Source organism: Xylaria bambusicola, assembly GCF_022495145.1.
Source record: "Xylaria bambusicola strain CBS 139988 unplaced genomic scaffold F5B22scaffold_11, whole genome shotgun sequence".
In the NCBI taxonomy this organism is placed as follows: domain Eukaryota; kingdom Fungi; phylum Ascomycota; class Sordariomycetes; order Xylariales; family Xylariaceae; genus Xylaria; species Xylaria bambusicola.
Genome location: NW_025953564.1, coordinates 529,280 through 551,055, shown reverse-complemented (window position 1 = coordinate 551,055; position 21,776 = coordinate 529,280). Strand labels below are relative to the sequence as shown.

At 47.8% G+C, this 21,776-nt stretch overlaps 8 protein-coding genes across 8 annotated transcripts; 5 read left to right on the top strand and 3 right to left on the bottom strand.

Annotated features, from left to right (window-relative positions):
• The first annotated feature begins 159 nt into the window (after positions 1 to 159).
• Positions 160 to 2,896, top strand: F5B22DRAFT_598604 (uncharacterized protein). Its single transcript, XM_047974383.1, has one exon. It carries the CDS (start codon positions 481 to 483, stop codon positions 2,326 to 2,328), a length of 1,848 nt encoding a protein of 615 aa, XP_047832862.1. The 5' UTR covers positions 160 to 480; the 3' UTR covers positions 2,329 to 2,896.
• On the bottom strand, positions 2,851 to 5,858 carry F5B22DRAFT_54580 (SGNH hydrolase-type esterase domain-containing protein). Its single transcript, XM_047972895.1, has 7 exons — positions 5,351 to 5,858; positions 5,258 to 5,296; positions 5,054 to 5,199; positions 4,856 to 4,990; positions 4,035 to 4,804; positions 3,459 to 3,934; positions 2,851 to 3,405 (listed from the first exon to the last, which is right to left on the bottom strand). Exons 1-7 carry the CDS (start codon positions 5,801 to 5,803, stop codon positions 3,373 to 3,375), a joined length of 2,052 nt encoding a protein of 683 aa, XP_047832861.1. The 5' UTR covers positions 5,804 to 5,858; the 3' UTR covers positions 2,851 to 3,372.
• A 1,606-nt stretch (positions 5,859 to 7,464) lies between these two features.
• F5B22DRAFT_598598 (uncharacterized protein) lies at positions 7,465 to 9,949 on the top strand. Its single transcript, XM_047974382.1, has 3 exons — positions 7,465 to 8,218; positions 8,268 to 8,766; positions 8,827 to 9,949. The coding sequence occupies exons 1-3, from the start codon at positions 7,539 to 7,541 to the stop codon at positions 9,397 to 9,399; spliced, it is 1,752 nt and encodes a 583-aa protein (XP_047832860.1). The 5' UTR covers positions 7,465 to 7,538; the 3' UTR covers positions 9,400 to 9,949.
• Positions 9,950 to 10,617: 668 nt separating this feature from the next.
• On the top strand, positions 10,618 to 11,567 carry F5B22DRAFT_598596 (uncharacterized protein). The gene has a single exon (XM_047974381.1). The coding sequence runs from the start codon at positions 10,733 to 10,735 to the stop codon at positions 11,408 to 11,410; it is 678 nt and encodes a 225-aa protein (XP_047832859.1). The 5' UTR covers positions 10,618 to 10,732; the 3' UTR covers positions 11,411 to 11,567.
• A 1,238-nt stretch (positions 11,568 to 12,805) lies between these two features.
• On the bottom strand, positions 12,806 to 14,924 carry F5B22DRAFT_598593 (uncharacterized protein). The gene has a single exon (XM_047974380.1). It carries the CDS (start codon positions 14,623 to 14,625, stop codon positions 13,153 to 13,155), a length of 1,473 nt encoding a protein of 490 aa, XP_047832858.1. The 5' UTR covers positions 14,626 to 14,924; the 3' UTR covers positions 12,806 to 13,152.
• Positions 14,905 to 16,415, top strand: F5B22DRAFT_598591 (uncharacterized protein). Its single transcript, XM_047974379.1, has 5 exons — positions 14,905 to 15,348; positions 15,403 to 15,410; positions 15,499 to 15,900; positions 15,971 to 16,111; positions 16,181 to 16,415. Exons 3-4 carry the CDS (start codon positions 15,530 to 15,532, stop codon positions 16,086 to 16,088), a joined length of 489 nt encoding a protein of 162 aa, XP_047832857.1. The 5' UTR covers positions 14,905 to 15,348; positions 15,403 to 15,410; positions 15,499 to 15,529; the 3' UTR covers positions 16,089 to 16,111; positions 16,181 to 16,415.
• On the top strand, positions 16,399 to 18,256 carry F5B22DRAFT_54489 (aldehyde dehydrogenase). Its single transcript, XM_047972886.1, has 2 exons — positions 16,399 to 17,037; positions 17,098 to 18,256. The coding sequence occupies exons 1-2, from the start codon at positions 16,516 to 16,518 to the stop codon at positions 18,109 to 18,111; spliced, it is 1,536 nt and encodes a 511-aa protein (XP_047832856.1). The 5' UTR covers positions 16,399 to 16,515; the 3' UTR covers positions 18,112 to 18,256.
• F5B22DRAFT_653777 (putative cellulase) lies at positions 18,256 to 20,274 on the bottom strand (the record flags this gene model as incomplete). Its single annotated transcript, XM_047979747.1, has 4 exons — positions 18,256 to 19,349; positions 19,402 to 19,697; positions 19,826 to 19,959; positions 20,016 to 20,274. The coding sequence occupies 4 exons, from the start codon at positions 20,272 to 20,274 to the stop codon at positions 18,401 to 18,403; spliced, it is 1,638 nt and encodes a 545-aa protein (XP_047832855.1). The 3' UTR covers positions 18,256 to 18,400.
• Positions 20,275 to 21,776: the final 1,502 nt, after the last annotated feature.

Here is a 21,776-nt window from a genome sequence, read left to right as displayed (position 1 = left end):
TCTGTTTTCATAGTTCCTACCCTGTTTAGAACCAAAATATGTATGAAACGCAATGTAGGTAGCACCTATTGTTACTCGATGGACCTGGTCTATTTGGGGTCTATTCCAGGACTTCCTTTGCCTAACTGTTGGTTTCATGCGCATATAATAGGCTGACCTGCTGACACCATTCAGACCCATGTATCCAATCACATAGCTTTACTTTCGCCAAGGACGTGGGTGGCTGCAAGTGGCCTAAAGTATCTTGGCAGACTTGGAGAGGTTCATGTCTGAATAATGCAAGGATAATACTCTGATATGCCCTTCTTGCCTGGGAAGGTCCTTTTTATTGAGATGGTCACCTCCTACTTATCTACGAAGTAGGTACATATTTGAGGTAGTCACCTACATACTAGCCAGTTTCCAAACATCCTCTCGGCATTTCCAACCATAGGTTCTGCATACCTACTATCTACATTCTTTGAGTTCACTTTTGCCATCATGGGTGCTGGCAAGCGACATCGCAACTCAGGCGCAAGCCTCGGTGGTGCACACGCCAAAGTCGCCAAGATTTCTCACTGCCCCAATAGCGCCGTCGCTGGAGCTTCGCTAGCACAACAGTACAGTGATCAAGCGCAAACCGCCGTCGAAACTGATCCTCAGGGTGATGAACAGGAAGGGAACAATGATATTCTTCTGTCGCTATTCTACACTTCCGATGAGCCGAAATGGCTGAAGCAAATCAATGGCTTCGCTAGTATGAGCCAGAATCGGGTCGCTAGCTGTGACACCAAGCTGATCAGGCGCGATGAAATCAGATGTACGTTTTGGGCTGAGATGGATGAGATCAGCAAAGAAAATTCCTCGCTCGCATTTGAGCTTTTCGATAGATATGGTCGCTTGAACCGCGAGTATCGCGAACACGAGGTTCTGAAAGGATCTGGTGTCTGGGGCCACGAGCTTGATGACGGCGACATTCTCGTGATCGAAACCATCAATATTGAACCTCGTTGTCGTCACCATGATGTCGGAACTAAGCTCGTTCAGGGAATATTGGGCAAGGCGCGACGAAAATCTAGGAGCTTCTTTGCCTTTGCCAATCCTATGCGGCTCGCGCTAGACCCTAGCCGTGACGACGAAGAGCTGGATTCGAGCGCCATTCGCGAGCAATCGAAAGAGCTAACCTTTCTCTTTCGATCATTAGGTTTCAGGAGAGTAGGGACATCAGAATGGCTGGCCTTTACTAATGACAAGGACCATCCTTCACGTCAATTAGCTGAAGCACAAGATTGGGATGGCCCAGAACAGTCAGGGCAGGAAACGACGCCTGAAGTTCCTGAACCAATACGTAACATCTGGAGTTCCTTGTCTGACCCTTCAATCTCTGGGGTAGATTGCATCAATCAATTGGAAGAGGTGTTTTCTGTAGAGGAAAACGCACCCTTGCTGATGCATGTCGACGAAGCTGGTAATACAATCCTTCATGTAGCCGCAATAGGCAGAAAAGCAGAACCAGTTTCATACCTCATGTCCCAAAATCCCCATCTAGCAGAACGACGTAATTTCAAAGGTTACACGCCTCTGGAAGCACTGCAGAGCAATCTAGAGGACCAGAGAAGATGGCGAGTAGTCTTGGGAGACAGCTTTGCAGGCTTCTGCCAGTCGGACACTGCGCGCCTTGCCACTCTGGCAGGCACGGAAATATTTGATCTCACCAAGCTCTCAGACCGGACGATATCGGCGATTTCGTCAGCAACAGATGAAGTGGCTAGAAGAACCCCCGAAGCTAACTTGATTCGCAGCACACTACGGCTCAAGCACGGCTGTACCTGTGGGCAGTGCATTGGTGGATTTCTAAGTCCCAGGATGCGATTTGCACTACTCTCTGAAGCTGAGACTCAGTATGATATATTACGAATATTTCCTAGACCAGATCCCGATGGTGCTGATTGGGTCACGCTCAACGATGATGTATTGCATTATCTCCCTCGTGCAGTCAGGGAAAACCTCAAAACCAACAAATCAATGAGAGAGGGGTTCATCAATATGTGTAGCCACTTTGCTGGCTGTCTCAGGAAGAAATACCTACCCGACACAATGACTGTCCTTAAATTCTTCGAAGAGGAAGTCAGCGAGTGGCCACCAGCAACCAAAAACTACCTTCAACGAGGTGGCACAGTGGCGGCTGTGGCTTTGATGCTATTTGACAGGGTTATTGACAGAGACGAATGGGCTGGTGATGGAACGTTGATGGAGTTGTTCGAAGATAAGGTCAACCAGCTTCCCATCTGCCGAAATGATCACGAGTTTTATTTTGTAAGCAGAATGTGCGGGTATGAGAGGATCTAGCCTTCGTGGTACACTGAGTCTAGGGGACCAGGCAGTCTCAAAGAATGGAGGCTACGCGATGGGGATGTGTACCTAGATGTCAAGTGTCAAAAGTCCCACATGGCGAGTAGGGCAACACTAAGGGTCACACTAAGGATGAGGTATAAAAGGGACAGACTCGTAGAGGATCAGAGTAAGGTCAGGTTTCAGTTATATTCTACCCTATACCTAGCGTTCAGTCAAATCTCTACCACTCTGCACCCGACCCTTGACACTAGATGTGTTCAAATCCTACTGCATAATCTTCTAAGGCGTTTAGAAGGCCCTACTACTATTAGTTCCATTCCTATCTACTAATCGGCACCTACTATGTTACATGAGTACAAGCTGAACACGCAGATCACCTTGTCATTGCAGGTTGCTTATGATCTTTAGAGACACGCAGGCAATACTTGAATGAGAAGTTAGTCAAGAGGTTTTGCAGAACTAATAGATTGTTATATTGTGAATAGCATGAAGTTCGAAACGCAGATATCTAACTTTGTTATACCCAACTCATTTCACTTTGTACTTGAAATCATGACAATTATGGGACTAGACAATTTGAGGGGAACCGGCTTTGTCTATGTGCTAGCAAGCAAGATGTGGAAAATATGGAAGTTATGAACACATGTGTTATCTCTCGAAGCAGCTGTAACCTCTTGACATAAGAGATGGAGCTCATGACGTGATATGCAGGAAAATGTTCTGCGACGAACCTATGTGTTAAGCAATCGCGAGTAATTTCACATGCATCACAGCCCCCATAGAATAGCTTCAAGATTACCGACACTTAGTGTCTATAGGTACCCAAAATAGTGGACTTGGTTAAACACTTCTAGCTATGTGGTACAACTTGATGACTAGCCAAATGATAGGCACAAGTAAGGTATGAGGGTGACTTGATCGAAAGACACCAACACCCCGCGAAAAATAACAACCTAAATTAACTTGATGTCTACCTCAAACTGAAGTAATATGCCCATTCAAGTTCCCAAAGAGTCGTGAAGTTGTGCAGTGCTCGCCCTAACACTCGAAGGTACATTCTACGTCGCGGTACTTATCATCCCATTAGCTCGCCAAACAAATGAATCTCAGGAAAGATAACTTACTCTGATATTAAAACCAGACGAGACCCATTTCTTAGTATTATCACAATTTGCACCACCGGTGTCGGTGGTCGTTTGCCAGTTTTGAGGGCCAATTGCGAACTGGATGTAGTAGTCATTCCTAGCCTCGGGCGTAATGACCAATACGTCAGGCAGCTTTGAGTACACATTGAGTGCGTTTGAATTGCTAGCGCTTATAGATGCGCCGTCTTTTTTGTTGGGCGCAAAACCAGCGTCTCCAATGATATTTCCCGCGGCGTCTTTGATCGTCAGTTGTTCAATAGTGAAGTCGTCCTTTCGCTCTGTCCCCGGGCCATTAACTCCCTCCCAGTAATCATTTTCTCGGAAATTGACCACACAAGTACCCGGGGTGTAACCCTGATCGAACTTAGGTTCAATTTTGTAGTTGACCCAGCCAGCGCCTAGTCGTCCGCCACGTTTCCAGTTCAACGGGTTCTTTGGGTCGTTGCCACCGCACCCTATATATTTAAGTTAGTCCAATGTTAATTAGTCCGAGGGATAGGGGCGTAATGCTTGGAAATAATTCTATCTTTCACGCATTACCAAGGGATTGCTTACCATCCTTGATCTTCGTCATGTTGTTGACACAACTAGCCTCCATATTTTTTGAAATATTGTACTTTTGGGGCCATTCGATACTAAGACTCACTTCAGATCGTGTACCTGGAGAATACGTGCGGGAGATAGAACCACTATCGCGGTCATGTTCCTTCTGATTCGCAGCAGTTTTACAGAACTCAGTGATCCGAGAACTGAGATCCTCCCGTCTGAGGAACTTCTTCACGTTGGTTTGGGTGCACTCAAGGCCCTGTGGATATTTCGGGTCCACTGGACCTACATTTTCCAAGATCTGATCGATGATGACGTTTGAAATCTCCTTATGGCCCGAACCCTTCGGGTGCATAATTCGCGCCCACAACATGGGAAAATCTTTGTACCTGGCGTCCTGTTGTGCTAAGTTAATTAACGCGTTTTTCATGGAGCTTATATTGTCATATGCTGAGTTGAGCTTAGACAGATTTCCATTGACCGCCTTGATCTGGTCATCTGTTGTTTTTCCGTCTTTTTCTGGGATCAAAATCGAATCAACCACGTCGAAAAAATTGCTTTGATTAGTCTCTTTCACCGGCAACAATCCTCCATAGGGGCTCTTATGATGATGGAACCAAGTGCGATCCGCTGTGGGCATCATGTGATAACTTAGATCACTCTCTTCTTCGCAGAATCTATGCCCTTCAAACTTTGGGTTAAATTCCCAGACATAATATAGCCCGCCAGATATTTCCGCTGATAGACTTGAGACAATTTTCTCCGTCACCACGTTTAGACTAGAATTGTTAGCTAGAGCAGCGATCCCGTAATCGAGGTGGAATACTTGCTAATAAACCAGAAAGTTCATATTGAATCGAACATCATGGTCGAGAAAAACTGGAGCTCTATATGGCCGTCCCCAGCTGACATTATTACACTGCTTGCTGTCTTCATTCCATGGCTGAAGATGCTCCATAACATATCTAAGGAATATAATCAGCGCTTGCTAACTTGCATAGATTGAAGCGCATGGTGGAAGTGCTTACAATTGGAAGCTAGGATTAGCCGCTCTGCCTTTGTTTAGGATCAGCTTCAGATCATTGCGTATTACTTCGCTGATATTAAATCCTGTAATACCAGCTTTGCCTTCATTCAAGAGATCGAGCGTATGCGTGACGGTCGAATTACAAGTCTATTTCACGTTAGACTAACTAACGAAAGGCCATAATTAAAGAAATTTTAGATCTTACACGATTGCCAACCCACTGGTATACACAAGAATTCCAAACCTAACGCAACTGTTAACGACTGTAGAGTATCACTGGAATTCAAGGATATCGTACATCTTCAAGACCAATTTCATCCCATAAAAGGCTCACAGTTCCAATCTGTGGCTTCTCGAGCTTTGGGAAATTCGCGTTTGTGTTGGGCAACAACGCGTCGATTTGGTCACCGATAGCCGATGGACAAGATGCAAAGGCGAACTTTCGGGATGCGAATTTCCCTGGTAATCTTGGATCTTGGTTCATCTGGTTGGGAAATGACTCTTTGAAACGGTAGCATGCCTCGTTGAGTAGGTCGCCCGGAGCATCTGCACCTATACCGGTAGAAAAGGAGTCACCAATGGCAAACCATTCTGTTATCTCTCGGTCTGCAGCTGGAACGACATATTTCGGAATTTCTAGCAACGATACATGGTTGGATCCTGTATCGCGTATGAGAGGTCGATGGGAATGGCTGGCTGAGGCCACACTGAGCCTGATTAGGAAAGCTAGAAAGCAATGAAGTAAAACCATCGTGGAATGTTATATTAGAAACAGCCCAAAATCGGCGAAAATGAGATTGTCTGGGAGATTCTTGGCTATAGTCAGGTAAATCTTTCGAGAACTGGACTATTTGCTTCTCATATACCTATGGGAGCGAAGCAAGGGAGGCACTGTATGGAGTAAATCCCCTATTAAATTCCAAAACAACGGCCAAGGACTACCCAAACTTGAAACAAAGCACCCCATGAATTCTATGAAACTTTGGTACCCCAAACAGTGATTAAACAAACAGGGTCACGCTGATTCGTCTTGGTAGTCTGCCATGCCCTCTTGTCGAGAGTCCGTTAGCTAGCTCCCTGGGTCCCAAGCTCCTCCCTTCCCTCTTGACAGTGTATCGATCAAGGGAACAGTAGCTATAAATAACAATCACCAAACACAATTTCGTCCACCACTACGTACGGTTCAATCGCAAATATACATCAGACTTGGCATGGTAGACCAGCACTAAGGGTGATGGGCATATATGACTTTCAACTGCCTAGTGAATTCATATTTGAATAAGATTGCGCGTGATAACAGGTATTACTTTGCGTCCGTCGCTAATTAAATGTCACTCCAACTGGAAAGGTGTTGACCACTCAATTGTCACCAAGACTTCGTGTTCATTGCAACATTTTTACCGAAATTTGAACAGAACGATAGAAAGAAATCCGAGGTAGGACTGTCGAGGGACCTTTGCGCATAGACAGGGCTAAATCATCTCAGTCGCAGAATATCTGTTCTAGCTCATATTAGGCTAGTTTCGACAAGGAACTAATCCCTCGTAATACTCGAGGTTAAGTCTCCCTTTCGCACACACGAAAGTGACACATACGAGTGATCATTTGCGCAGTTCTTTCAGCCAATGGGCTATGCTACTTGCATAGTGTGCGCAGAGCCTCGTTCAATCTATGGGGCAGTATTGCTCAGAGACTTAGTTAGGTAATTGGAAATATACTTGTGCCACTAAAATGTATCATGACGATCCCCAGGAGGTATGCTAGCGGATAGAGTATCAAGAGTCCCATAGTCGCTACTTAGTTAATTCTTCACATCAGCAAGGTTCAAATTGGCACAGACTCAACAAGCTGCTTGTCAAAAGTTAGCGTTCAGCTTGAAACTGCACTAATTTCAGGCTGCAAAATTAGGTCCCTCGGTTTGGGCCGATTATATGTCACGCTTAAACTCATGCTTTTAGTGCTCGAAAGCAATTTGCACCCGTTAATAACGGTTGTTAAGTCGTTGGAGCGCGAAAAAAAAAAAAAAAAAAAAAAAAAAAAAAGTCCACGACGACTTGTATTGAGAGGTATAGCAAGAAGTACAGGTTGGCCTGTAATAATAGGGCATTATACCACGTCAATCTTGAATCCCCATAATCCGTTTCCGGATTGGAACCTGAGAAGCCTACTGCTTTAAGCCAGGCTGAACTGCCCCTAAGTAGATTAAACGGGGGCCTACGTGTGACAGCGGCTATACGGGCAAGTGTGCAATGACAGGTTATACCCAGTATATTGAGAAAATAATCTACTTGAGGAAAAAGAAGAAGAAAGGAAAACTATTGTACAATATTAACAAAGGGATATATGTGCGTTTGGTGTGTGTTTGTGTTTGCCATTACCCCGCTTCCTCACTCAGTCTTTACTAAAGCGAGCTGGCAGTACTCATAAAACCATAACAGCACGGTAGTCGACTCAAAGCAGCAAATGTCAACCCTTCCTTCGTGAAAATGACCTCGCACCGCAGGTCGGAGAGTCACAATCGCAAGACTAACACCATCACAAGTCATTTTAAATTGACTAACCCCCCCGCAGCGTCACAGAAGGTAGGCGGCGCTTCGTCCAGTCTTCCGGGTCCCACACCAGTGTCTTCCTCTGCCATTTCGCCTTTATCAGAGCCTACTTCGTCAAAGCGAAAGGCTTCAACTTCGGCTCCTTCTTCGCCGACAACCCTTCGGCCAGCGCGAAAGCGTCCGGTCTTAGCGCGGTTTTTACCCCATCTCAACTCAACAAAGCTTCTCACGCTTCGACCAGCGAAGGCGTTTGTGCCTCCAGCGGCCTGGCACTTGTTCCCCCTAACATCTGACGGAGAACCGGACTTCGATCTGGGCAGTGCCTCTGACAGAGGTGCCTCGGTGTCTTCTCAAAGTACTTACAGTCTGGCATCTGGTAGCAGCAACGCTCGGGCCTCTGGAGCCCGAGCACAACGAGATGCCGCGGATGCAAGGCGAGTGCTGCGAACAATAAAACAAGTCAAGGAGTGCACGTATAAGGTCAAGAAGGGCGGGCCAGGCGGCAAATACTTGGTTCAACGGACCCTTCACTATTCTGGCTATAAGCTATTGCGGGGGGAATTAAAGAAGCCAGAAAACCAGGAGCTCCTGAAATACGTCGATGGAGATAAGTTCCGGTAAGGTTACCCAAGAAATCATAACCTGTACCGGCTAATGACATGTTAGTTTCGACTATACACGTCGCCCTTGCAAAGGCGACAAGCAGTTCGTGATTCATATGCCTTCGACGTTTCACGAGGCTATGGCTGGGAAATTGAGCGACGTGATTGTCAGATGGCTTGGAAACATAGCAAATGGAACACTTTGCAATGTTGATAGCTCCAAAGAGAAAACCATGAGGATTGCAAGTGGGATCAGTTCTACTCTCGCCACAAGGGTGAAATGCAACGAGCCTCGCGACGACCAACTGGAACCCGACCTTTCTTTTACTAATGAGGACTGCACAGATGCTGATTTGGTGGTCGAGGTGGCATGGTCTCAGAGCAATCTGAAGTTACCACACAGGGCCACGCGATATATTGAAGGGAAACAGGGCGCGATCCGAACGGTTATCGGTCTAAATATGAATGATATCTACCGCGGTGGGTGTCGCGCCACATTTTCGGTCTGGAAAGCCCAGCACGATGGCGGCGGGTGGAAGCGGACCACTGAAGTCGACAACATGGTCAGATCTTTTAGCCTCCCAATGCTTTAGTCCTCTATGAAGCTGCTGATGACCCCTTAGGAGTTTCTTGATGAAAATGGTCGACCTGTCGACCATTGCAAGTTACTTGTCTCACTAAAGGACTTTATATGCGTAGAGCAGGCTGGTGAGTTCGAAGATTTTGAGGATGTATCGCTCGAGATTCCATCAACGACACTCTATGATTTCTATAAATTTTCATTCAGACGGCATATAATGAGCGAAGCGAAGGAAGAGATTGAAGAAGTAAAGAAGAAAGCGAATGATACCTTGGGAAAACTTTCCAGCATTGAGAGAATTATGCTGGAGCAAAGAACAGGAAATAATCGCAGACGGACAGCGATGAGAAACAAGAAATTATCCGACGTAAGGACTACAATTTTGGAGGTAGAGAACGAGATTGGTGAGATGAAGACCAAGATGGAGGATGTAAATGAAAAGATGGGCAAGGTGGACGATAGAATGGAAAGAGTGGAGAAGCAGAGAGTTGAGGTAGAAAATAGGGTAGCTGAACTAGAAACAAAGCTAGCTAACGCGAGGGCCGAGGAAGACAGGATAGTTGAAGCATCAGGGAAATCAAAGATATCGAGGGTGCGTTCAGCGCTGGGACTATAGTTTTAAGAATTAGGGTACGTTTTTTCCCCTTCACGTATCATGGACCGAGCATCAGAGATTGTTTTTCGAACGCGCTCGTCTCCCCCCAAAAGCAAATTAGGTTCATACGTCGCTGGCGACACGTGAGACACTTGTCAATGCAAGCCGCAATCAATTTTACTTTTTATTATCTTGCACAAGCTGATCTAACTCGTCAAACGCCGATGTGATGTGCGTTGCTTCGCCATCAATACATCCCAAAGCTTCTCCCAAAGCTTCAACCGTCTAAACTTATATTATGCGGTTCTTAGAAAGGAGAAACATAGAAAGCAAGGCAGGGGAACTTTTTAGAGAAAGTTATCGCCTTTTGCAACAACCAAATGGATTGTCGCCGAGTCGAAATCCTTCGCTACTTTGGAGAATCGTTTCCCAGAGCGAAATTTAATGCCAGTTGCAACAACTGCGAGGCGAGTACCATCTTGCATACAAATGTTGAAGTGTTGGTATGGAAGCCTCCAGGGCTGGAGGTTCTGGCATCCGAAACTGGAATCCCCCATACCATGTTTGCCCCATAGGGCGGAGACCTTCGCATGAGCCTCACGCAACGAAATTTTGGATGAGATGAATGATCGCGGCCATTTTTGTAGCGTTCACCACATAATTGAGGGCATAGATATTCTAACCCAAATAACATGCCTAGGTGAATGTTTTCATACAAATATCTCTATTCAGAATGTCTTTTAAGTGGAAGAAAGTGAGTATTATTTAAGAAGCTACTATTAATAGAAACAAATGACTGTGGCGCATGGGGTGGTAGGGAAACGGATAATAACGGTCAACTTTAACATTAAACGGTAACTAACGGTCGCACCATCTAGTACTATACGTACGAATGCTGTGTCAACCTCTAGGGGCTGCCCACGTGTTGATCGCCTTAAATACAGCATCTCGAGATTCGTATCCACCTTCAGGGGGAAGACAGTCGTTGGGAAACCCAGGGTTTTGATTATGCGATACATTCATTCTTAATCAGAATGCCACAGCTTGTAAAAGGGCCAAGATAGGAATACTAATTCGAAGATGCGTGCGCGTATATAGAAGACCCTCTTGAACGCGACGACACGGTAGATATTCTGATAACGGGAGAGCTTTACCTATTTAGTACGAAAACCGTTGATGACTTATCGTGGCGGTGTAGCGGTCCCACTCGTCACCACCCCCTTACCTACTTTGAATAGGTAACGACTTGCTTTGAAACCTTTTTCATGTGTATGATTACTTCCTGCGCTTACTTATATCTGATCTCCCTCCTGTGTTTATTCTGTTAATTCGTCTTCTAAAATTTAGATTTATTATGTCTAACCTACCGACAGATACTAAAGCGCTAGAGCAGCAGCAAATCCCTCCTCACCAGCGTCTGGGCTGCAAGCTATTCATTCAGATGTCAGGCGCTCCGGGATCGGGCAAGACTACGACGGCAAACTTGCTAGCTCCTCGGATCGACGCCATCGCCATCCCGCATGACAACATCAAGTCTCTACTCCTGGACTCGGGTGTCTCCTTTGACGAGGCAGGCAGGATAGCGTATGGTCTCGACTGGGTACTTGCCGAGAACGCCATGCGCCAGGGACTGAGCGTCATCGTCGACACGCCCTGCCTCTATCCACAGATCCTCGACCGCGGCCACGCGCTGGCTCGGGCGCACGGGTACACGTACTGCTATATTGAGCTTCGTGCTGACCCTGATAACCTAGCTATGTTAGATGATCGTCTACGCGCCCGCGTCGATCCGCTGAGGGTACAGCGTACCGCTATCGACGATGTGCTCAGAGACGCCGACAAGTTTGGCGGCGGGGCCGAGGCCAAGGAAGCTGCTCGGGAGCGGTTCCGTGCTATGGTTGCCAATCCGTGCCGACCCGCTTCTAACTTCATTGTTGTTGATGCATGCAGCAGCCTCGACGAGCGTATTGATTTCGTGCTGGGACAGATTTCTGCCATAGCGGATAAGGAGGAAGAATCGGCTGTCAGGTAGTTATTTGTAGTTCTACTTCGGCAAACATGGCCGGCTCTCGCTGAGTAAAACCTTCAACGGTGTTACACGTGTAACCTCTGTGCCGGTTGAAGAATGCAGTTCGCCTTGCACTTCGGCCGTACGAAGGACCATTGCAGGCTGTTCATGACCTTCCAAGACATGCAGGCAATATTGGGCAATATTGGAAAGTGAGGTTATACAGACCTCGCTTCTTGAAACAGACCCTAGAGACCCAGGCGGTCTGGGCTGGCAGATCATTTGTATATAGAGTCTTCTCAAGCCACCAACAGCCGAGAAGGAGTTGGTTGGTCAAGGACTAATGCAGCCCTAGTTGATCATTGTAATCAGAATCCTCAGTTCCAAGCCCAGTTCAATCTGCCCTTGTTATAGTAGGCAACGGTAGGGCTAGGTTATATTTATTAGAGAGCGACAACGAGGTTTATTCCAAAGACTTTACTGTTGAGGAGGGTGAGGTTTTAGCTTCCGGTTCAGATTCTGAGTAGGCGCTAGCGAGGTTGCAAATAGGGTCATACTCCGCTTATATAATATATCCACAAATCCACCCATATGTACACCCATTTATGAATGGCCTCATTAGTTATCCACCCACCCACTTGGAGGCTTTAAGTGGGTGGGTGGGTGGGTGGCGAGCCCTGGATCAAAGTGCTTCTCTAGCATCAGAAAGGGGTATAAGTGTCCTCAGATCTCCCAGATATTACAGAATACCTGGTAAAGGACAAAAGAATGAACCCGAATACTAAAGATAGGCAAAGGAGATACACCATTGATTTACGCCATCACATCGCCATATTCGACCGAAAAGTCTATTTCCCATCTCTTTACCCTTAGCGCGGATTTTAACCAAACCTTGCTTGCAAGGTGTTATTACTGGAGCCCTCTCTGTATCGGGAGCTGGCACGACAGCTCATTGAAAACGGAGCTGATCCAGAGCAGACCACGAACCGTCCTCATCCCACAAGAAGCAAAGGAACAGAAAAAGAGTGATCTCTAAAACTCCTAGCAAGGCTCGATCCAAATATGGAATGATTATGGCATTGATGACAGTACTTGGAGGTACAATGCACTTGTTATGCTAAGCTAGAGGTGTCTAAAATTAGACCTTGCTATAATCGTTATATGACTAATTTTGCGATATCCATTTTGCCTTCTACTGTATGAGAGCTGAGATGGCAAGTGTCTATAAGGTGAAAAAGGGTCAATTGTGGCTCTAAATGGTTTCCTAATCTGGAGCAACAGGCCTATCACTCTGAAGTCAATATAAACATATGGCACAGGCTTGCTGCCTTATATAAGCAAACCTTATATATTTAACAGGTATTCCCCTTTAACGGCCACCCCGTTGTCCCGAAAGGTATACACAGCTCCATAAACGCCTTCATTTAAGGTTGGTAGGATATGGCTAAGAGCTAATTCTAGAGCTGTAACATTCCATTCTAGATCTTCGTTTTGATATATAAAGGCACTTATACTGAGCTAGTCAACTTCATTCAATCCACAACTTAGATCGGGATGCTGCTATATACTGGCTTTTCTATGCAATTATTGCATCCCAAACCGCCCAAGCGGAGGCGGACGCCCCAATCTTTCGAAACGCTGTCTACTTCACTAATTGGTTTTCTGGCTTCAGTTCATTTGTGAAAGGTGCTTACAGTATCAGGATGCGGGGGATAACAATATGCACAAAGCGAGTCAAGAACGTCCAGAGCCATGCTAGTATATTCTTAGCTTTTGTCTACTAGAATCCATTTCTTCATACTAGCACAATACTTTGTATCGATCCATGTCCCAATAGCCTCGAGTGATGTGAGCAATGCATACGCACTTAGAAGGCTCCTCGTAGACCCTATACTGATAGGACCATACATCTCAATGGAGGATTGGTGGTCACACGCAAAATAGAGCCCCCACTCGTACGACGTTATGACGATGAGGGGCACGGACACGAGTTTCATGCTGAATAGCTCTTTTCGCTCCTCGGCTGTGAGCTTGACGGCTTGTGATCTGAAGGTCCGAACCTGCAACATGCGTTCGTGCCACGCAGCTATCCAAATACCAAGCTGTAGCAAAGGATCACGCGTCGATGACTTTCCCTTGGTCTCGATAGTCACAGCGATCGGCTTATATCGCAAAGGCAGATACTCTGTTTGGTTGAAATGAGTACCGCAGCCTGAGATACCCAGATCCCAAACCATTTCATGGATGACCGTCTTCATCTTCGGGTCTGCGACGTCGGCAACCAAGACGTAGTCGACCTTCTTACGGTCGATATTGCCTTGCTGTTGGCTGTCTGGACGCTGTCCCTCCGAATTCTCAGACAGCGTTACACTATTGCTGTGGGGGGCAGACCAGGCCGGTAGAGGCGCCGTGTCGTACCCTGCTCCAATCCCAGGTCGTAGTCTTGGTACCGAATTCATCGCGATGTTAGCAGTCATAGCCGGCTCAACACCAACCGGGCCATTATTACGAAACGCCAAGTCTAACATGGGGGTGTGGACAAGATGGTTCCACGCCGTTTCGTGCCGCCCTTGTTCTGCTGATGACTTCGCTCTGTCAACGATGTCGCGTAGTCTTGCCAATGTTACCTCAGCGGTCAAGGTGCCTCCAACGGTCTCAGTCGATCGAAAAAACCTCGGGCGCGTTGCATTTTCTCCTACCAAGCGCGAAACCTGGTCTCGTACCTCTTTGGGGATGATCTCCTCCTGGTGTGTTGCAGCGTTTTCGATCGCGACGTAGAGGGATTGGACGTCGTCTGGAAGAATCGCTTGTACATTCTCTTCAGCGGCAATCTCATGTGTGAAGACCGGCTTGTCAAGTAATTCTAGGTCGGCCGCCGTCTTGAGAGACGGCCTTACAGGACTCGGGCGCCTTGACGTTGGTTTTGGGGGAGGCAGCGATCGATGCTGCAATTCGGAAACCGTACTCCCAGACTCACTGCCCTTAGCTATGCCATCTCCACGTCTTTTCTGCCCCGTAGTTTGCATACTGGTAGTCTCTGGGGGTGTTTGTAGCGCATCATCGAAAAGAGCGGGATCGTAGCGGCGTTCGGGCGTGCTTGATACCGGATTGTCGTGATCGTATCGGGCGCGTTTAGTCGGTCGAATGTCAGGAGCGCTCGATGTGTGGACTGCGCCCGGCAGACGATCAACGGGCTCAATAGACTCAACCCAGTGCTGTATCATAGAGACGTCCAACATATCGACGCCAAAGATCTCGACGGCATCGCAGCGGCGGGCGCCGTCAGATGAGGTGCGAAGGCTGATGGGATGTCTTCCAGGTTGCCAGGTCGCGGAGCAGATGCCAAACTAAAGGGTTGGGCTAAGAGCGGTACCTACCATAGTAAAGCGGGCAAGGGTGCATTAGTAACTAGTCCCAATATGATTTGAAGCCCTTCCATGGGATTACTGGATTGGGTAACTATAACCCAGCGAGTACTGGCCTTATCCAATTCCTTTACTCTGTAGTGATGGATGAATGGATTGCCAAAGGATTGTATTAATGTTGTTGAGTAGAAGTTCTAGTCACGGAAGGAATCTACTGTGAGGGGTAATATAGCCACTCCCACCGTACCTGCCATCAGTAGCCGTTGGAAGAATGATATCAGCACGGCGCAGATTGAAGTTTTGATCAATTTTGTTTTATCCCCGTAACGTCGAGCCTAACTAGCCCTAACGTATGTCTTCTAGGGCTCTCTAAGCTTACCAAAACTAGAGACTCTCTTGGTTATAAAAGAAGCTTAGAAAGCTTGCTCGCATCTACATCTGATAGAATGCAACATCAGCTCTGATCTCTTCCATTCAATAGCAAAGGCCTTCCAAAACCGCCAAGGGTCACGATCATATGCTAACACATTAGTTAATTATACGTTATCCCAAAGCGTCAGTCTTCTGAATACTGATTGGCCAATTCGAGAAAGCTTAGTAGGTAGCGTCTGTCGTCGACGTCATTGACCCAGCGCTGATCTGTTACGTCAGCGCGGCGAGTTAGTGTTCCTCTCTCCAAATGACTACGATATCCTCGCCTCTCAATGAACATATCAAGTTTCAAGCCTCACGACTGAATAGACACAGTTTCATCAAATCTTACGTATACTTGTCAGAAATGGAGCCTTCCGGTGTACCACAGCCCCCTCAGAGCGCAGCCTACCAGACAGAAGGCAATGCCGTAACATCAAACCCCGCTGAAGAACGTGCAGCCCACCAACATGGTCACGAGCGCCCTGTGGCGGAGCGCCTTCCTGGAACCCAGTCGTCAGGTATTAAAGACGCGGTACCATCAAGTCTAGGATGGGGAACACATGGCGCTCCAGCCGGGGAAGAGCGTTTCGGCCGGACCCCAGAAGAAGCAGGGCGCCACCGTGAACTCGAGGGCGAGCAAATGCGAGCTGCTGGAGAGGGGCAGGTAGCTGATGTTGTGGACCGCAAGCCTGGTGCTACAGGATCACAACCAGATTTAGCGAGCGATCTTGATCGGTATGTGCATAATCGCTTTCGATCTCTCTGGAAGATGCAAACTATAAATACTGACGCGGTTGGTTGTTAGGAAAAAGAATGAGCAAGCTGAAGCGCGGAATGCCATCCAGGAGCAGAGAAAACATGGATTGGTATCAGGTGACAGCGGGCCTCAAGGGGTAGATACCGAGTCCGATAAAATGTTCTAAGCCGACATAAAATCTTAAAGATAGTATGTAATGACTGACAAAGAAACTACCTAGACGTAAATGTCTAACATATCCCTCGATGGCGGCCATAGACCTTCTCCAAATGCGTGTTTGATCTGCTCGTTTATGTCTGGAATAAGTAGAAATTGTGAGCACTAATGCTCACATTGACAAATTACGCCAGTTTCAAATGCAAAGAACTGCCGTGGCGATTGTGTGATTTACCGGGGAGATGATGCAATGCCATTGGAGTTGCTATATCTGAGCCGTCGGATAATCCTCTGGACTGCGGGGTTAAGACTCAGGAGTAAGCAAATCATTGTCATATCTCAAATATAAGTGTTTATATACAGCAGATACCCATGAAATATTCTGACAATGCGCCTTTTCCTTCTTTTAGGTAAGATAGTAGTGCAAGGAATTGAAAATGGTTTCTAGCGACGGCCATAGCAATGGGGATGCAGTGGGATCGTCAACGGTGGGAGATATCAGTGCGCCACAGCAACTCTTCATCGGCGGCGAGTATGCGCCAAGCTCGGATGGTGGTACATTTCCGGTGTATAACCCGATGACGGGCGCGAAATTGTATGATTGCGCATCCGCGACTGAAGATGACTACGAGCGAGCGATCCAGTCGGCCGCCGTCGCACAAAAGACGTGGTCGCGCGTGGGGCCGTCCGCCAAGCGCATGATTTTCTTGCGCGCAGCGGAAATCCTGGAGAAATATATGGAGACTGAGGCGCCGGCACTCATGTCGGCGGAGGTATCTGGGACTCGATTCTGGACCAAAGTCAACACCATCTCGGGCGTGGACAACCTCCGTGAAACAGCTAGCTTGGCGACGCAGATTAAAGGGGAGATATTGCCGACGGATAAACCCGGCACGACAGTATTGCTTGAGCGACAGCCTCTTGGCGTCGTTCTAGCAATCAGCCCGTGGAATGCTCCGGTACGATGATAACCTATCATTCACCCGGAATCACCAAGCTGTGTAACTAAAACTGAGTAGGCAAGTTTGACGGTCCGCGCAATCGCTACCCCGTTGATTTGTGGAAATACAGTTATTGTAAAGCCCTCTGAGTTTTCGCCGAAGAATCAGCATCTCGTCGTTCGCGCGATGATAGAGGCGGGTGTACCAAAGGAGTGTCTCCATTTCCTCCCTGTCTCGGCGGAGCGTACACCCGCGTTGACCGAGTTCGCCGTAAAGCATCCCCTGATCCGCCACGTCAACTTCACCGGCAGCGACCGTGTAGGACGCATTATCGCAGGTCATGCCGCGACTTGTCTGAAACGATGTGTGCTCGAGCTCGGCGGAAAAGCGCCCGTCATTGTCCTTGATGACGCAAATCTCGAGGATGCTGTCGAAGCGGTGGCATTCGGGTCCTTTGCGAACGCGGGCCAGATCTGCATGTCGACAGAGCGCGTGCTACTCCACGAATCCATAGCCGAGTCCTTCAAAAAGGCATTCTTGGCGCGCATCGAGAGTGTCAAAGCAGGAAACCACGAAGAAGACCCTGACGTGTCCATCTCCGGCTTGTTTACGCCTGCATCAACAAAGCGCGTCCAGAAGCTTCTGAACGACGCCGTGTCCGCTGGCGCGAAACTGCTGTGCGGCGACGTGGCGGCCTCGGGGCCCAGGCTGACGATTATGGCGCCGCATGTTTTAGATGATGTAACACCGAGTATGGAAATTTTCCAGCGTGAGAGCTTCGGGCCGCTTGTGTGTCTAACGACCTTTAAGACGGATGAAGAGGCTATTGAGCTCGCGAATAACAGCGACTACAGTCTGAGCGCGGCAGTTTTCTCCAAGGACGTGATGCGCGCTCTCGAGATCGCGCGACAGGTTCGGGCGGGCAGCTGTCATGTTAACAACCCCTCGGTATACCTGCCCGCTGGCACCCCGAATGGAGGTATCGGCGGGAGCTCGGGGTACGGAAGATTTGGGGGGATGGCCGGTGTCCTGGAATTCACCGAGATCAAGATTATAAGTATGGGGCCATCCGGAGTGAAGTATCCGATTTGAAGGGCATGAGTCTGTCTATCACCGAGGTCGCATCGGTTGCGGTTGGGCAAAATTCAGGGGTAACTCCGACTGAAGAGCTAGCTGTAGCTGCATCAGTAGCGTGATAGGATCAAATGAAGTGAATCATAAGTATATGTATCCGAGGATTCTAATCCCGTTAACATCCCAATACAAATAAAAAGGTTCTAGATTGCTTTCATTGCTATCTACTGCATTTACCTTCTGAGATCGACATCTCAATGGGGCTTGATCACTAGCCAGCTCGCAAGGAAATAGCCCAACAGGAAAATCAAACATTCAGTGTATAGTTTACAGAGTTGCCTGGAACTCTAGGGAAGAAGTCGAACGTGAAAGTGGTGGGAACACCCACCGCAATGACGGCGTTGACTGTCGCAGCAGTCAGAATCACGCCACTGTCATCCCAATTCCATTGCCCATTCCATGTTCCATAGCCCGCTTGTAGGGGTCCTAGGTACCGAGTCCAGTCGTCGAAGAGGTACACCGAGTCACTGCGTACCATCTTCACAGCTGAGACCTGGTTGAGACCAGTCCATGCGACAGGAATGTGCAGGTCGGCACTGGAGACAGCTGTAGATGACGTCGATCCGAGAACCGGAATATCCCATTGCACGATATTCACACTGGCTGTAGCTCCGGCCGAGAAAGAGATCATGAGGCTTGCCTTGATGCCCGGTGAGCCTGATACTGAGAAATAGTTGGAAAGGAACGAAGACGAGAACGTGATGTTTCCGTCAGACGCATGATAATCTATCGGTGCGCTGAGCTCTGTACCATCCTTAGTAGTGATCGATTCAAGGGTGTTCCCATTCAGAGCTATGGAGATCGTTTGGTCAGTAACCTCATCGCCGACCTTGTGGAAAATGTATGTAGAGCTAGACTGCTCAGTAGCCGATGCATCGGTCGTGAAGGTCGCGAGACTATTTCTAACACCAGCTGCGGCGTTAAGTAGGATTTCGACAGACTGGGGGTCTCTCCACTGTTTCGTATTGCGGTTGAAGTGATCTAGACCGTTGTCCCAAACAATTACTGCAGTGTCAAGTTCAGTAGCCTTTTGAACCACAACATCCATATACTTCCGTCTTGAGGCCGGTTCAGTGTTGGAAGGACTTGCGTCAAACTCTCCGATCACAAGTGGTACACCAGTGAAGTTACCACGGATATTCTCAAGGTCACTCTCGATCGCCGCAATATCAGCATCAGACAGTATGGTTTTACCCCTATCATACTAGTTAACAGTGTGACTCCACAGCATTGAGGTTATCCTCTTACCAAGCGCTGAATATGAAGTCGTATGGCGAGTAGTAGTGATACTGCAAAGCCCAGGGGTTGTCGTAGCCTTTAGGGGCCTCAAACCATTGCGATGTCTTGATACTATCCGAGGAGCCACCAACAAGAGTCACAACACGTTCCGAGTTAAAGCCCCCGGAGACTTTGAGAGCCTCAAGGAATAGGCCATTGACCTTGTTCAATTCCGCTGCCTGCTCTGCTGTCTCAATTGGTGGCTCGTTGATTGGCTCAAATGCAACACTGGATGGTTGGCAGCCTAGCGTCTCGCTAATCTGGAGCTAAGTTTGATACATCTGCTCCTCAATTGCCGTCTAGTTTGCGCTAGGAGCGGATATATCAGCCCATTGCCACGAGTCTGTTCGGGGTTAGTGTTTAATCGTAGTGATGTTTATTTCACTTCCCACACACCGTGGTGGACGTTTGTTAAAACGTATAGGCCAGCATCAACAGCCGAATCGACCACGTCTGATACTCGTTGGAGCCACTTTGGGTCGATTTCCCAACTGGGCGAGCTACCCACGTAGTGATCGGCATAAGTGACTGTAACTTATTGTCAGAATCCGTTCTAAGGCTCTGGTTGCTTTCGCTTATCATACCCGGTATGCGAACACTCTTGAAACCCGCAGCTTTTATGTCTGCAAATGTCTCAGCCTGCACTGGCGCGTTATTCCACGACCCTTCATCCGGAATGGAATCCAGGGTATTGCCGAGATTCCAGCCTGGGTTTATGGCGGCGACATACTCGGAAGCCGATATTCGCCCGAAGTTCCCGGTACACTTCACCGTCGCGTGGACCGTACTTGGCAGCAGCGCGACAGCATGCACAAACGCGAGGGTATTAACGAGCTTCGGCATTATGGTGTTATCAAGGTCGACTATAGTAGCTACAGCAAAGTTCATCGATGCGGCTGACTTCGGTACACATATATACATACGACTAACCAACCAACAGGGTTATAGAGTGAGTGCAATCACCGAAGATACTCTAATTGGCTATGGAGGTCCCGTTGCCGAAGCTCTTTCGTGGAAAATTGAAATGCCATCTGGTAAAAAGCTAAGCGAACGTATCTTGGGGCAGGAACAGAAGTTCAATGATCTGCGCTGCCAAGATATCGAGTTGAGTGACGATACTCCAATGCATAGGTAAATCCCACAGATCTCTGACACGAAGTTTTATGAAATATCTCTGGTCCTTCTAAAATGGAAGGACTATGATAATCAGCTTGTACTTATTGGAATGCAGTTCAGGCCTTGGAGCTTGGGGCTGATGAAATGAACAGAGTCTATCGTATCGCCGGAAGAAGCGCAAAAGAAGGAAAACACAGCAGCTTTCCGGAATTAGCAGTAGAGTTGATTTAGCACTTCAATTCGGAAGACGAAGATGAAGATTATAATTATAGACCTTAAATAACAGTGAAGCTGACTATTTCATGACAGCTTTAAGCCTTGGTTTCTGGGCTATGCTGCTCTCTACCTAAGGAACAGGAGAGGAATGATATACCCATATCTTCCCATTTCCCCTGATAACCTATGTGTGGCTCTATCATTCTTACTATATGACCATTCGAAACACTACCGAGTTGAAGCTTTAGTTGGTCAGCCTCTGCACCTTGGATGTATTGAGAGAGAAGCATGTGGCATCTTTTCATGAACTTAGAGGGATCAACAATGGCATTAAAGAAATGCAATATATTTTAGATAGATGCTGTGCAACAGGGCTTTCCCAGTATAGTTTCCTCCCATGCTCCCGAGTTAGACCGCTCTACAGTGTGGAGATATAGAAATACTGTCTTTCACACACTGGTAGCAAGCCACAATTGTGGCTACGCCTACCTTGCCATTCTACTCGCAACACACTCTGACAAACACCGCTACTCGAAGAAGAGCACGATACTGCCCGCCAGTGGATGTGTAGTATCTCGTATCGTTTTTTCCAACGACTTGTAATATCACGTACGCTCGCAGGCCAGATGCCGGTAACAGGCGACTTCGGCGCCTGCATGCTGTTTCTAGCGGTGTCTGGGTGTACACTCTATCCCTTATATGGAACAACCGAAACGGTGACACCCCATCGTGCATGAGGTTCCCGCATCCCGAGCCTGTCGTTTCTCCGGTGTCATGACCTCACGAGGTTGGTCGCTCCATATCCAAGTGCGCCAAGGGATCCGAGAGGTCTAGTACCACGTGCAGGTGAGCTGGTGGAAGTGGCACCACGTGATAATGATTGCCCTATTTTCACGGCAGGACGGGGATCTCGCGAAGCTCTTCCGGCTCCGTCTCGCAAAATTTTGAGATGGGAAGCTCACCTCATGATATCGACGCGACAGTTCCGCCCGGGTGACAAAGTGGGAATGCCG